The sequence below is a fragment of the Muntiacus reevesi genome, chromosome 1 (assembly GCF_963930625.1).
Source record: "Muntiacus reevesi chromosome 1, mMunRee1.1, whole genome shotgun sequence".
In the NCBI taxonomy this organism is placed as follows: Eukaryota; Metazoa; Chordata; class Mammalia; order Artiodactyla; family Cervidae; genus Muntiacus; species Muntiacus reevesi.
The window spans coordinates 170,679,163-170,692,152 of record NC_089249.1 but is presented as its reverse complement, the minus strand read 5'-3'; the positions used below and the strand labels follow the sequence as shown (position 1 = coordinate 170,692,152).

General features: G+C 49.9%; 1 protein-coding gene across 1 annotated transcript in view; it reads right to left on the bottom strand.

Annotated features, from left to right (window-relative positions):
- Positions 1-1,020: 1,020 nt before the first annotated feature.
- CSMD2 (CUB and Sushi multiple domains 2) overlaps positions 1,021-12,990 on the bottom strand; it is a 677,437-nt gene continuing 665,467 nt past the window's right edge. The window contains exons 63-70 of the mRNA XM_065930495.1: positions 10,110-10,221; positions 9,366-9,545; positions 8,415-8,477; positions 6,986-7,147; positions 5,067-5,179; positions 2,866-2,953; positions 1,323-1,461; positions 1,021-1,180 (exon numbers count right to left, since the gene is read on the bottom strand). Of these exons, the coding sequence (XP_065786567.1) occupies positions 1,021-1,180; positions 1,323-1,461; positions 2,866-2,953; positions 5,067-5,179; positions 6,986-7,147; positions 8,415-8,477; positions 9,366-9,545; positions 10,110-10,221 (1,017 nt within the window). The remainder of the gene's footprint in view (positions 1,181-1,322; positions 1,462-2,865; positions 2,954-5,066; positions 5,180-6,985; positions 7,148-8,414; positions 8,478-9,365; positions 9,546-10,109; positions 10,222-12,990) is intronic.

The following is a 12,990-nucleotide window of genomic DNA, read 5'->3' as shown; positions in this document are numbered from 1 at the left end:
GAAGCCTCCATGTGTGTGCCTTCCCCTCTGCCTGTGTAATTGGGGCCCTTCTGTCTTGCTTAATGCCATGTATGGTGTCGATTTGTCTATGAAGTTCTGCTGCTGCTGCTGCTAAGTCACTTCAGTCGTGTCCGACTCTGTGCGACCCCATAGACAGCAGCCCACCAGTTGATGTTCTAGGTGATGGTTAATTGTATATGCCAACCTGCCTAGGCCCTGGTGTCCAGCTGATTGGTCAAACGCCAGTCTAGCTGTTTCAGTGAAGGAATTTTTTTTAGATATGATTAACATTTAAATCAGTAGACTTGGAATAAAACAGATTACCCTCCATAATCTAGGTGGGCCTCACTAATTAGATGAAGGCCTTAAGAGAAAGGACTGAGGTCTCCTTTGAGAAGAAGGAATTCTGCCTCCATACTGCCTTTCTCAAGATTACAACCTCAACCCCTGATGCAATTTCCAGCCTGCAGACCTTCCACGTGAACTTGAGACTTGCTGGCCCCACAATCCTGTAAGTCAATTCCTGAAAATAAATGTCTCCTTCTTTCTCTGTATCTACGTATACAATACAAACACAATATGTGTGTGTATATATCTTGAGAGTTTACATATATATATGGACATGCATATGCATATATTGTGTATACATATGTATCTCTCTCTCTCTCTCTGGAGAGTTCTGTCTAATACGCCTACTTGGATATTTTGCTGAGCCCAGTGGCTAAGAGCAGTCTTGGAGCTCCCTGCTTGGGATTGGATTCTGATCCTGCCATCCTACTTCTTGCTAGCTATGTGATCTTGGCCAAGTTAATTCCTTTTTCTGCGCCTGGGTTCTCCCATCTGTAAAGGCGGTGACGAGGGTCCCTGTCCCAGGCGTAGGGAGGTGCAGCCTCGGTGGCTGGCGCGGGGCAGTAGCGGGCACTCCCTCCCCCTCGCGGGCCGTCTCCAGGCGTGGGGGTCTCACCGGCTGCCGGAGGCGGGGCTCTCGGTGGCGGCGGCGAAGGCAGCCAGGCCTGGGGGCTATACGGCTGTACACACCGTGCTGACTGTGAACTCCGCCTCGGCGGTCATGATGTCTGTGGGCTGGATGTTGCGGTCGTACATCGGGTTCTCAAACGTGGCCCGAACGTTCGTGTTCTCGTGGCCCGCGTAGCCATTGAACGGAACTTTGGGTCTTCTTCTGGGGGTGAGATAGAGCATGAACAAGCTGTCAAGAGACACTCAGGGCTCTCAGCGGGAGAGGGAGGCTGGGGTCGGGGGGCGGTCAGGGTCAGGGCCGGGGCGGGCGCTTGCTGTGGGACCCTCTCGTCCCTGCCCCATACCTGTGCTTGTAGAGATAAAGCACGAAGCCGGCAATGATGAGGGCGACGAAAGGCACCAGGATGGCGGCTGCCACTGAGCTGCTGTTGGAAGCAAAGTGGCGGCCGATGGACTCCGGGTCCGACTCCAGCAGCCTGAGGTCTGCAAAGTCCCAGAGCAGAGACCTCAGGTCACAGAAACAGTGTCCACTGCTGGGAAGCAGGGTGCGGCTCGGGGTGCTGCCCAGGGGCCACCCGGCAGCCTTCCCCCCAAACTGGGCCATCCCCCGGGGAAGGGTGGTCAGTCCACACATGCTGGTCAGGCCTGGGCAAGCCAGTCTGCTGGAGAATCTGGAACTGTGCCCCAGAGCCTTAAAAGAGTGCAGCCCCTGGACGTTTCCAAGCTTCTTTTGGCATAGAAGCCTTTTATCACGTGAAACCTTCCGAGGAAGCCAAACTATAAGGCAGATGAAGGTGGACCCACTCTGGAGGGTGGGAGAGGCGGGAGGGAGTGCTCAGGGCCTCCCCTCCTCCCCGCTCCCTCCCTCTGACTGGGAGGGCTCAGAAGACCACTGTGAGAGTGCCCCACCAAAATGAGGGGCTGAGGCTCCCTCTGAGAGGGGACGGGTCTGCCCCGGGAGACTGGGCATCGGTGGTGAAGTCAGAACGAGAACTCGTTCTCCTGGGTCTCTCCAGCGTGTAAGGGACCTGGGGGACCACCCTCAAGTCTTCACAGGGCTGCTGTATAGAAGGGTGACAGCTTTCACTCCTGCAGCTAAGAGGGCAGAGCTGAGAACAGCTCCAGGGGAGGAGCGGGGTGGAGTGGGAACCACAGGGAAGCAGGTTTCTGCTGAAGACCAGGAGGAGCTCTCTGAAGATCAGACCTGAAAACACACTGCACGGCCTCGGCAGATGGGGGTCCCGGGAGACTGGAGTGTCAGCATTCTGGGGGGTATAGAGCTGACCCTCAAGCACTGGGGGCTGCCTCCTGTCTCCCCCCTGCACTGCTTCCCAGAAGCCAGGACCCCCTCCCCATTAGAGGCTCTGGGTTCAGGCTAATCTCTGGGGGTGAGGATGCTTGACACTGATGGCGTCTGGTGCAGGGTAAAGATGCCGGGGAGGAAGTAGGGGAGGATGCCTCCTTGACACTCAATATTCTCATCTGTAAAACGAGGACAGGGAAACCACCCTTCCAGGGCTGAGATGCCCCTGTGAGTCCCACGTGGTCATAATGCTCGGGGAGGGCTCAGCAATGTTTCAGAGCTGGCCAGGTAGCATTGAGGGGGGACACATCTGAGACCCAGTGTCCCTGAAGCTGGGGGCTCTCATCTCCAGGGCTGAGCAGGAAACGGTTTGACCATGGTTGCCTGTATCATGTACCATGTCTGTTTTCGAGGAGATATGTCACAGCTTTGATCAAAATCTCAAAGATATCCCTGACCCTAGAGAGGCTAAGAACCCCACCCCCCGGACTGTTAAACTTCACCCATCCCCTGCCGTCCATGCCAGCACACACATTTCCCCACCACCCGCTCGAGCTCACACTCCATGGACGGATGCTAGTTACCAAGTCTTTGAAAGCCGAACTGCCCGAAGCCTTGGCCCTTGACAGAGCCTTGGTAGACGAAGGTGCCTCCAGAGGACTCCGAGGAGACCTGTGAGGGTGGGCGCAGAGAGGGTAATCCAGTTTATTAACACACATATGCACATTTGTGTGGCTCCTCACATTCCACCTATACAAACCCTGGAGGTGTGCCGGAAGGAGCCAGAGGTCCTGCCAGCCAGGCCGGAGGTATGCCCACAGGTACCCACTGCCAAACACGTTGGCTGGCATCACTCCCCCACTGTCACCCCCGCGGACATTGGCTCTCTGCCCACACCCGGGTGAGGGCGAGGCGCTGGGGAGGGGGCAGGGCTCCAACTGCTTGTAGGAGGGAGGGAGATATTTTTACTTCTACTGGTCCAGTCGCTGAATCTGTCGGTGCCTCAGTTTCTCATTTTAAAAAGGGAACAATAACAGTACCTATGTCAGAGGGTTGCTGTGAGATTTATATGAGTCAATATAGATAAAATGCTTAGAGTACTTAATAGGCTCTGGATATGTGTTAACTATTTTATTGTGCCAAAAAAAAAAAATGAGTTTTAGAACACTGTGGAACAAACCAAACCCTGATGAAAACTTACTTAGCGGACTGAATATACTTTGGGGAGTTCACTCCTATTCCAATAAGCTGTTAATTTTGGAGGTGAGTAGCTGGGGACATAACTGCTTCTGGCTCCCTCTGCACTTGCTTCTGTGAGGCTTGTGTCCCAGACACAGACATGCAAACTCTGAGGATGCTTGTACTACTGGGGTCCCTTCTGACTCCCGCTCCATCCCCAGGCGCAGCCCTCTGTCCACTGCACTCCAGGCTGACCTCCCCTCCCGTCCCCCCCAGATACAGCCTGGGTGACACAGAAGTGGGTCCACGGTTGGCTGTCATCCCAGACAGTTGCTCTGGCTGTTCCTGGCCCTCCAGAGCACCCCTGACACCCGGTCCCTGGCCTCCACTCCAGCTCCCAAGCTTGATCCTTGTTCTCTCGCCTCTGGCTGCCCTCCTCGCAGTGTGCGGGAGTCTGTTGTCTTGGCATGGCAGCTGAACCTCTACTATTGAAGCCAGCCAGGACCAGGATACCCAAGGGGATCCACAGAATACTCTCAAGAATCCCCAGGAGCTAACCCCATATGCCAGCTACTGGAGAAGCCACTCACTTCTCCTTTAGTGTTTATCAGCAAAGTCACTCGACCCTCAGCCCTCTACCAGCTGGCCTTGGCCATGAGGACACCCCCTGACTCAGCTCTCTGTTCTCCGACCTCATGACCTCTTCCTCCTTCCCGCCCCTCCGCTTCTAGCTTCAGTGATCCAAGACAGGGAAGCTGACGGAGTGACGGGTGACTGCTCCACACTCCTGCCTGTGAAATTGAAAGGTCTGGGCAGAGAGAGAAGTATCCCCGCAGACCTGGATTCCACCTGAAGAAGGCCCATGCAAGGAACAAGTCTTTCCCACAAGGGAATTCGAGGAGTCGTCTCCTTTCCCCAGGTCCTGGTGATTCAGCTGTGCTGAATCACCCTCAAATGTGCGAAGATCCTTAAGTGTGCAAAGATGTTCAGTGTGTGCCTGGGATTCATCACGTTCTCCCAGCTCCCACCACCACCTTGTGACCTTCAACCTGCTTGAAATTACTCTTGGGCTGCCAACCTCCCATTTCTTCTGTTCTTTTCCTCTTTCATCTTTGGCCACTTTTTAAAAAAACACTTCTTATTCTGTATTGGGGTGTAGCGGATTAACAATGTTGTGATGGTTTCAGGTGGACAGCAAAGGGACTCAGCCATACAAACACATGTATCCATTTCTGCAAACTTCCCTCCCATCCAGGCTGCCACATAACATTGAACAGAATTCCCTCTGCTGTGCAGTAGTTCCTCGTGGGTTATAATTCCGTGTTTTCTGCTCACACTTAGGAATCTACTGTATCTCGCTCAGATACACACCTCTAGACTCAGCCTCCTGGCCCTTTTTATCTTTTCCTGTGTTCAGCTCACTAGCAGACTGGGACTCCCTTGGTTCCAGTCCTGGCCCCATAGAAGCCCTCCTCCCAAGTTTCCACGTCGATCCTAAGAGTTTCCACCCACTTCGTCCCCCTCCTTCCAGACAGTGACATGGGAATCAGTTACAGGGCAAGGACACAGCGAGGTCAAGGCCTGAGTGAGGTTCTGTTGAACTTACATGCCCATCTAAAGCCCAGTGATCGTCTTTGAACTTATTCACAAAGATCTCCACAGGCCCTGTAATCTGGTAAACTTGAAGGAGGAGATGGAAATCTTCTTTCTTGTAAATTCCTGGGAAAAGAAAGTTCAGAGGGTACGCTTGAAAGATCTGGTAAATTTTCAAAACCCAAGTCTGTGGGTATGTGGGTGTGAGTGTCTGAGTAGGATTTTTTTTTTTTAGTTAACTTATTTATTTTTGGTTATGTTGGGTTTTTGCTGCTTCCTTTCCTCTAGTTGCCGTGAGTGGGGACCACTCTCTAGTTGCTGTGCATGGGCTTCTCATTGCAGTGGCTTCTCTTGTGGCAGAGCATGGACTCTAGGTGCACAGGCTTCAGCAGCTGTGGTGCCAGGTTCCAGAGCACAGGCTTAATAGTTGTGGCACATGGGCTTAATTGCTCTGTGGCATTTGAGGTCTTCCTGGAGCAGGGATCAAACCTGTGTTCCTGTACTGGCAGGTATGGATTCCTTACCACTGAGCCACCAGGCAAGCCTCTGAGCAGGATTTCATGTGTGGATATTGCTATAAACATCCCATGTATAACTGGAGTTAGGTAAGCGTAGTGTGGCCTGTGACTTTGTGTAGGCTGAAATGTGAGGATATGCAAGAATGTGCATATGTATGCTAATAAACAAGTGGATTACTGGTCTGTGGTTGTGTTCCTGTTTAGACATACATGCTTGAGAATAAAGGGAATAGGATTTTGTATATGTCAAGGGTCAGTTAATACATGGTGTGCTTACAATGCAGTGGGTGCAGGGAATACATGAGGGCATGTGTGCCAGAGTGTGTGGATATGTTTAGGACTATGTTTTAGAGCACTTGAGTAAATATGAACTTTAGTTGTGTTTGTGTGTGCGTGCATGAATGAGTGGTTGTGACTCCATGTGGGGTTGTGTATTCACATGTACTCATGCATCCATTGATCTACCTATCTATTCAATAAACATTTGCTTTCCAAGATATCTAGTTTTTCTGACTATATAAAATTTGAAAATTGGGGAAATTTTGGCACATGCAGTGATGCATGAAGAAAGAAAATTCATTCCTGGTCTCATTTCTGAGAAATAACCACTGTTAACACTTTGGTGTAATTACTTTCAATTTTCTTTCTTATGAATATATTTTTTTCCCTTTAAAAACTGGAGTTACATTTTAAATGCATTATAGTGGGTGTACTTTCTCCCAAATTGGCATAATATTTTATCCAGCAGACATACTATAATTAATATATCCATTTCTTTTGAGACAATTTTCTATTCCCAGGTTTTATGTTATACAATTAGCCCATTCTTTTTTCACAAATGTTTGATTCCCTCTATAACTATTTCTTATGATGAAAATTCTTAGAAGTGTAATTGATGGGTCCAGTCATTTTCATGGCTCTTGATACAAATTGCCAAGTTATTTTGTTCAACAATACTATTTCATACCTTGACCAGTACTACCTTCGCTGGACTAGCACCAAAATTTATGGCTTAAAAAAAGTGGAATAAGTGGAAAGTGACATTTTCCACTTCATTTGATTATTGCTAAAAATATTTTTCCATTTGTTTATTAACTGTACTTTGGCTTCTGGGAGTTATCTGCCTTTATTTTTGGTTCAGTTTTTAGGGAGGGTATCTGTCTCTTTTCTTTATTTGTAAGAGGTTTCTTTTTTTTTTTTTTTTTGTACTTTAAATTTACTAATGTTTGTCATCTGACCATTTCCCTGTAGCCCGTGGTGCTTTTACCATGTAAACAAAGATGAACAGACATCTCCTCTTCCCCTGCCCACAGACCGATCTGAACCTTGCAGGACAGCACAGGAAGTGACCTTAGCGCGTGTGCCATCACCCTCGCCGCCTGGCAGGCTCTCCTGCAGGGGGCTTGCACCTTACCAGCCAGGTGCAGCTCCACGCCGCTGTGGTCGATCATGGTGGCGTTCACCTTGCTGTTGATGACCTGGAAACCGGTCACCCTGAGCATGGCTGGCTGCTTCTTCCCCTGGTACTCATAGGCCCCTTTCCATAGGGAATTCTTGGCGAAAACATCGCCAGGAACTAGAGGAGTGAAGAAACAGACGTGAGAGGGACTGTCACATGTGATGGCAGAACTGAGGCCACCTGATGACTGACCCCAGTTCTCTCCCTGAGATGGTCTTCCCCAGCATCTAACATGCCGGCGGGTGGGTGGGGTGGGCTTGGAGGGCTCTGATCTCCTCGTGCGGCTCTGTGTCTCAGAGCGGATGGGTGGGGGGCAAGAGAGGGAGACAGAAAGTGGACGAAGAAAAAGGAAAAAATCAAAGTGTGTGTGTGTGAGAGAGATAGAGAGACAGGAAGGGAGAGAGAGAGAGGGAGTGAATGACCTAGAAGAGAGAAGGAGAAAGAAGAAAAAAAGAGGGAAGGGGTTGAAAAGGTGGAGAAAGGGAAAAAGAGAGGAGAGAAAACCAATGCTAGTATTAAGCTGTAGATAGGAACATGCACAGAGGCAGTCCGGCAGATACGGACTCTCACCTTGGCCTCTCCCTAATCGGTTGTTTGACCATGTGTAAGAGCCTCCACTTCCTCACCTGTGCAGGCCACACCTGTAGTTCTGTAAATGGGGGTCATCCCACTTGTCTCATCAGGGGTTAAATGACTGAATATCATAAAAGCATAAAATGAATGACAGACACTAAAACTGCTATTTATCCTTATAATAATTTTCTAGGGAGAGTATCATGAATCCTGTTTTAAAAAAAGGTCAACTGGAGCTCAAGAGGTGAAGGTTATTTGTCCAAGGACACAGCTGGTCAGTGACCAAAATGGAACTTGAGTTGAGCTTGATGCCAAATCTAATCTTTTTTTGTATAACACAGATACTAATATGGTAAATAAAAGAATACAGTTCAAACAAGGGTATGATAAGTCTAGAATAATTTTGCATTAATCAGGCCACACCTGTAGTTCTGTACCCATTCTGGACATCACACTTGGAAAGACACAATATCTGTTGTAAAAACATAACCTTTGCAGCAAGCTCCCTCAGCAGGACCTGTGTCTCTATGACCACACACTGCCTGGACCTGTGCCAGGAGGGGTTGGGGTAATCTGTGGCTCCAAAGCTTGATGCTCTGGACATGTTTCTAGAAGGCTTTGGTCTTTCTTCTGTATGTGTTTTCTGTTTCCTGCAAGCTTACTTCCTCCTGAGGTCTGCCTGGGGTTGGGCTCTGTAGACTGTTTCCATGCCCTTCCACTGCGTACTCAGAAACCCATGTGCATGTTCCTGGGTAACTAGATGAAGGAAGCAACACCAGTTTCTCGAGCCAAAGCTCTAGACTAGACATACCAGAAGCCTGGGTGAGTGGAGGCTCCCGGGCAGTGTTGACGGGTCTCCCACTGGGCCGGACCTCTGCTGGGGAAAGAGAAGGGGAGAAGACAGGCTCAGCCTCTAGTCTGTGCTCTATCAGAAAAATAAAGGCCATCTCACTGACACTAGGGTTCTATGGGTTCTTTGAAATCTTGCTTTGGACTTATCCTCTCAGACCAGGTGGTGGACTACTTTGATGATGCTATGGACCCCTCTCAGAATGATACAAAGAGTTAGGGGCTTCCCTGGTAGTCCACTCCATGCTTCCAATGTAGGAGACCTGGGTTTGATCCCTGGTCCGGGAACTAGATTCCACATGTTGCAACTAAGAGTTCAAATGAATGAAGAACAGGAGGAAGGAGGTCTGGGACTTCTTGGTAACCCTGAGGGATCAGTGAGTGGGTGCTGTTTTATCAAGGTTATGATATGCATATATGCATAATGCATTGTTTCAGTTTAGTGGAACACAGTTTTTCTCGGTCTGGTGATTAAGTATAACCCTTAAGTAAGTGTTAGTTGCCCAGTCGTGCCCGACTCTTTGCAACCCCATGGACTGCAGCCTACCAGGCTCTTCTGTCCATGAGATTTTCCAGGCAAGGATACTGGAGCAGGTTTCCATTTCCTTCTTCCAGACCTAGGGATCTGCACTGCAGGCAGATTCTTTACTGACTGAGCCACAACGGAAGCTATACTTAACACCTGGGGGAGTGTTCAAGCTCAGGTAGAAAGATAAAACTTGGGGTGGCTTCACTATGAGCTCTTTAGATTGCTCTGCTTTCATCGTCTAGACTCAACACCTCAGAAAATCAGAAGCAGATTTTCCAGTCTCTAGAAATAACAGTTCTTTCTTTTCTTTGGCCCTCTCACTCAAGCTCAGCTGTCCCCTTTGGCTTCCCTCCGTGGAGAGGTTCACCGACGGGGCACACGCACCCAGGCAGATGGGTGGTTTGCCCGTCCAGCTGCCATCTGTTTTGCAGGTACGGTGCTCGGAGCCGCCCTTGAGGGAGAAGCCTTCCTGGCAGGAATAGATGAGCGTGTAGCCCATGGAGGGCAGGTCCAGCGCCCCGACGTTGGCATGGCTTGGCGTCTCCGGCTGCTTGCAGTGGTGGGCTGGATGAGAGGGAAGACATTGCTGGGTATGGGGAGATTGGGGTCTCCAGGAGGCCTCTCCCCCATGCTCCCGTTTCTCGATGGAACAGCCCCATCCTTTCCCTTATGGGCCCCGCTCATGGCCAGCAACGCCTCCCCCACCCCCTGCCCCACCAGCCTTGATGTCTATGCAAGTGGGCAACATGGAGATCATGTGGATAATGACTCAGCTGGCCCTGAGGGAACCTAGCCATTTTTCCTGAGGGAAAGGGAGTAATTACAGTCAAAAGCCTGAGATTTTCCATCCTGAGGGTGGGCCTTGTCATTGTGGTATCTGCAGCCATGGGAAAGTTCTTTCTTTTCTTTGCTAAGGCAGAGGGATTGCCTTCGAATACCAGAAAGGCTTTTGTGCAGAAATATCCTCTGGGGGAGTGGAACGGGGCCCAAGGGGTAGAGAATACAAAGAGATCACTACGGTCCCAGTGAGAAGTTGTGAGCTCCCTGTCACTCTGAGCATTCAAGCACATCCTGGAGGCCCAGGCCGGGGAGGTTATGAGTTGCTGAGAGTTATCTGGGAGCACTCACGGACACAGTCGGGCGGGGTTCCGCTCCAGGTCAGGTTGGGGAGGCACGTCCTGGAGGTGGAGCCCTGGAGCAGGTAACCTTTCTGACAACGGAAGAGCACGGTGCTTCCAACCTGTGGCCGGGATGGAGGTTCCCAGGATCACCTTCCATCCAGTGATGCTTCACACCCATCCCTCGACTGCTTACTTTCCCACCACCCTACTGCTACCCACTTCTGCTTCTCTGCCTGGTTACATCTTACTTATCCTTTGAGGCAGCTTACATTATGCCTCTTCCACAAGGCTTCCCCCAACCCCCTGGGCCAGGTCAACACTCTTGTGGGATATATCTCAGTCTGCAACAATGAATGGAGTACCTGACTCAGAATCAGAAGACCCTGGCTGCGAGCTCTGGTGTCCACATTTACTCATGGATGACTGGCTGCACGAAACTCTCTACACCTCAGCCCCTCTGGTGCAGACTTGGGAACAGCCCCGCCACAACTACAGTGGAATGTTGTGATGCTCAAATGTGGGGGTGGGTTTGGAAGCATTTTCTAACATGTGAAGAACTGTGGGATGTAGAATATTACTGTGCATGTCTCTTCCCTCCATAAATGTATAAATTCTTTTCAGGACATGTCCCCTATAGAATCTAGAGCTGTGCTTTGTAAACATCTCATGAGCAGAATTGCCACCCTCCCTGTCATCTCTCCCCCTGCTTCACCCTCACCCTCCAGTAGCACCTCACTGTCTGACTTGATATTCCCTGCAACCACCAGCTCCATCTCTCCATTTCCAATCCACGGGGCACAATGCTGCCAGCTCAGCTTCCTAAAGTGCATCTCAGATCACATTGCTTTCCAGCTCAAAACCCTCACGTGTCTCTATGATGCCCGGGAACAAAATCAAACTCAAGGTGAAACTTAACTTTCACGGCCTGCCTCCGTGCCCACTTTTGTATTTGCTTTTGTATTTCATCACCTTATTCAACAACTGGCACCCAGTTGGGGGTAGAGGGCAAATAAAAACCCTCAGGTCATTGTTGATTCCTCCCTTTCCTTCAACCCCTCCATCCAATCCATCAATAAATCTTCTTGGTTCTACCGACAAAATACCTCCTGATCCCTTTGAATCTCTCTAGGTCCACTATGCCCACTGTCGCTACCCCTGCTCAGCTCAGCCCCACTCTCATTGTTCTCTCGAGATGCTGAAGTCCTTTCTAAGTCCTTCCGTTCCTAACCCCTATTACCTCGGGGTCCTGAGTGATAGTTCAAATGATGGATCACATTAAGTCCCTTTTAAATGGTTTCCTGTGACATGGAGAATAAAATCCAAAATGCTTATCATGGTCTCAAGGCCTGACCTGACCCAGTTCACGGCCTTCTCTTTTTAAAATTTATTAGGTGATATTTGGTGCGTAAGAAGAATATATGGCAAATACATAGAGATGAGTCATCACAATAAAATGGACACTTTAAGTGGATCCTGCTACTCAACTTAAGGGCTAGAACAGCATCAGTAAGGTTGCAACTATCTACCTGTTCCTTCTCTGTCCTGTTGCTCGGCTCCCTCAGTGATAACCAGTCTCTTCAATTTTGTGTTTTTCATTTCCTTGCATCGTTACAAAGTAATTCTATCACATATGTGCGTGTGTGAGTGCTAAGTCTCTTTAGTTGTGTCCAACTCTTTGTGATCCCATGGACCGCAGCCCACCAGCCTCCTCTGTCCATGGGATTCTCCCGGCAAGAAGACTGAAGTGGGTTGCCATGTCTTCCTCCAGGGGATCTTCCCAACCCAGGGATTGAACCCGTGTCTCCTGCATCTCCTGCATTGGCAGGTGGCTTCTTTACCTCTAGTGCTCTCTGGGAAGCCCACTATCACACGTGTGAACATATATATCTAAACAGTGTAAGTTTTTCTTGGTTTTAATATTCCTTGAAATAGTATCCTTTGACATTCAGTACTCCGTTTCTAAGATTCATCCACGTTGTGTGGCGATATAGTTCCTTCACTTTCACTGCTGAGTGATGAATCACCCTGTGACCACCACGGTTTTCCTCCTTTCCAGGTAACATGTATGAGACTGTCTCTGGGGTTGGTTTCTATGACTGGGACCTCTGGGTCACAGGGTGTGTGAATATTTCACTTCACAGGGCAGTGCTAAGTGAAGGGAAGGAGGTTTTCAAACCCAGGCTAGCACTTGGGCTTCATGTCCTTCTCCTCTCTCGTTATCCTCTGGACCTGGTGGTGGGCCAGCTTTCTAGTCCTGCAACGTGCACTGGCTCTGCTTCTGTACTGGCCGCCGACTCTGCCAGGTACGCCCGCCCTTCTCACCAAGGGCACCACAGTCCAAGCTCAGGAAACCTCTCCCCTCGCTATACTTCCTAAAACTGCACCCCCACTTCCCCGCCACAGTCCTGTGTATTCAGCCATGTGCAGTGCTTGCTGGTTGCAGAAACGATCTTGTTTATTTATCGTCACCAGCCCTTAGAGGCACTTGGCTTGTTTTTGGTCTCACTGTATTCCTAGTGCCTGGAATAGTTTACGGCAGTAAATATTTGTCGAACATGGTCTAAGTGAATAAATGCCATTGCTTGGCTAGATCCTGACCTGCCATTTCCGGTGTGGTCCCTGATATTCCCCTGGGCACATCGGGGGCTCTGGTTCACTGTCCTGCCTTAAACGTACCCCCTCCTTTCCTGCTTCCTTCTGCGCAGAGGGGCCCATCCAGGTCCAGATCCTTTCCTTTTGAAGCTCCCTCTGAGCTGTGTCCCTGGAGCCTCTATCCGACTGGGATGGGCCTCCCCTGTGGCACCTGCTTGCTCCGACTGCCGGGTCTGGGCCCCGTAGGGTATGGCTTCCCTGGGGATAGGAGGTGTACCTGTCTCACTGATTTCTGT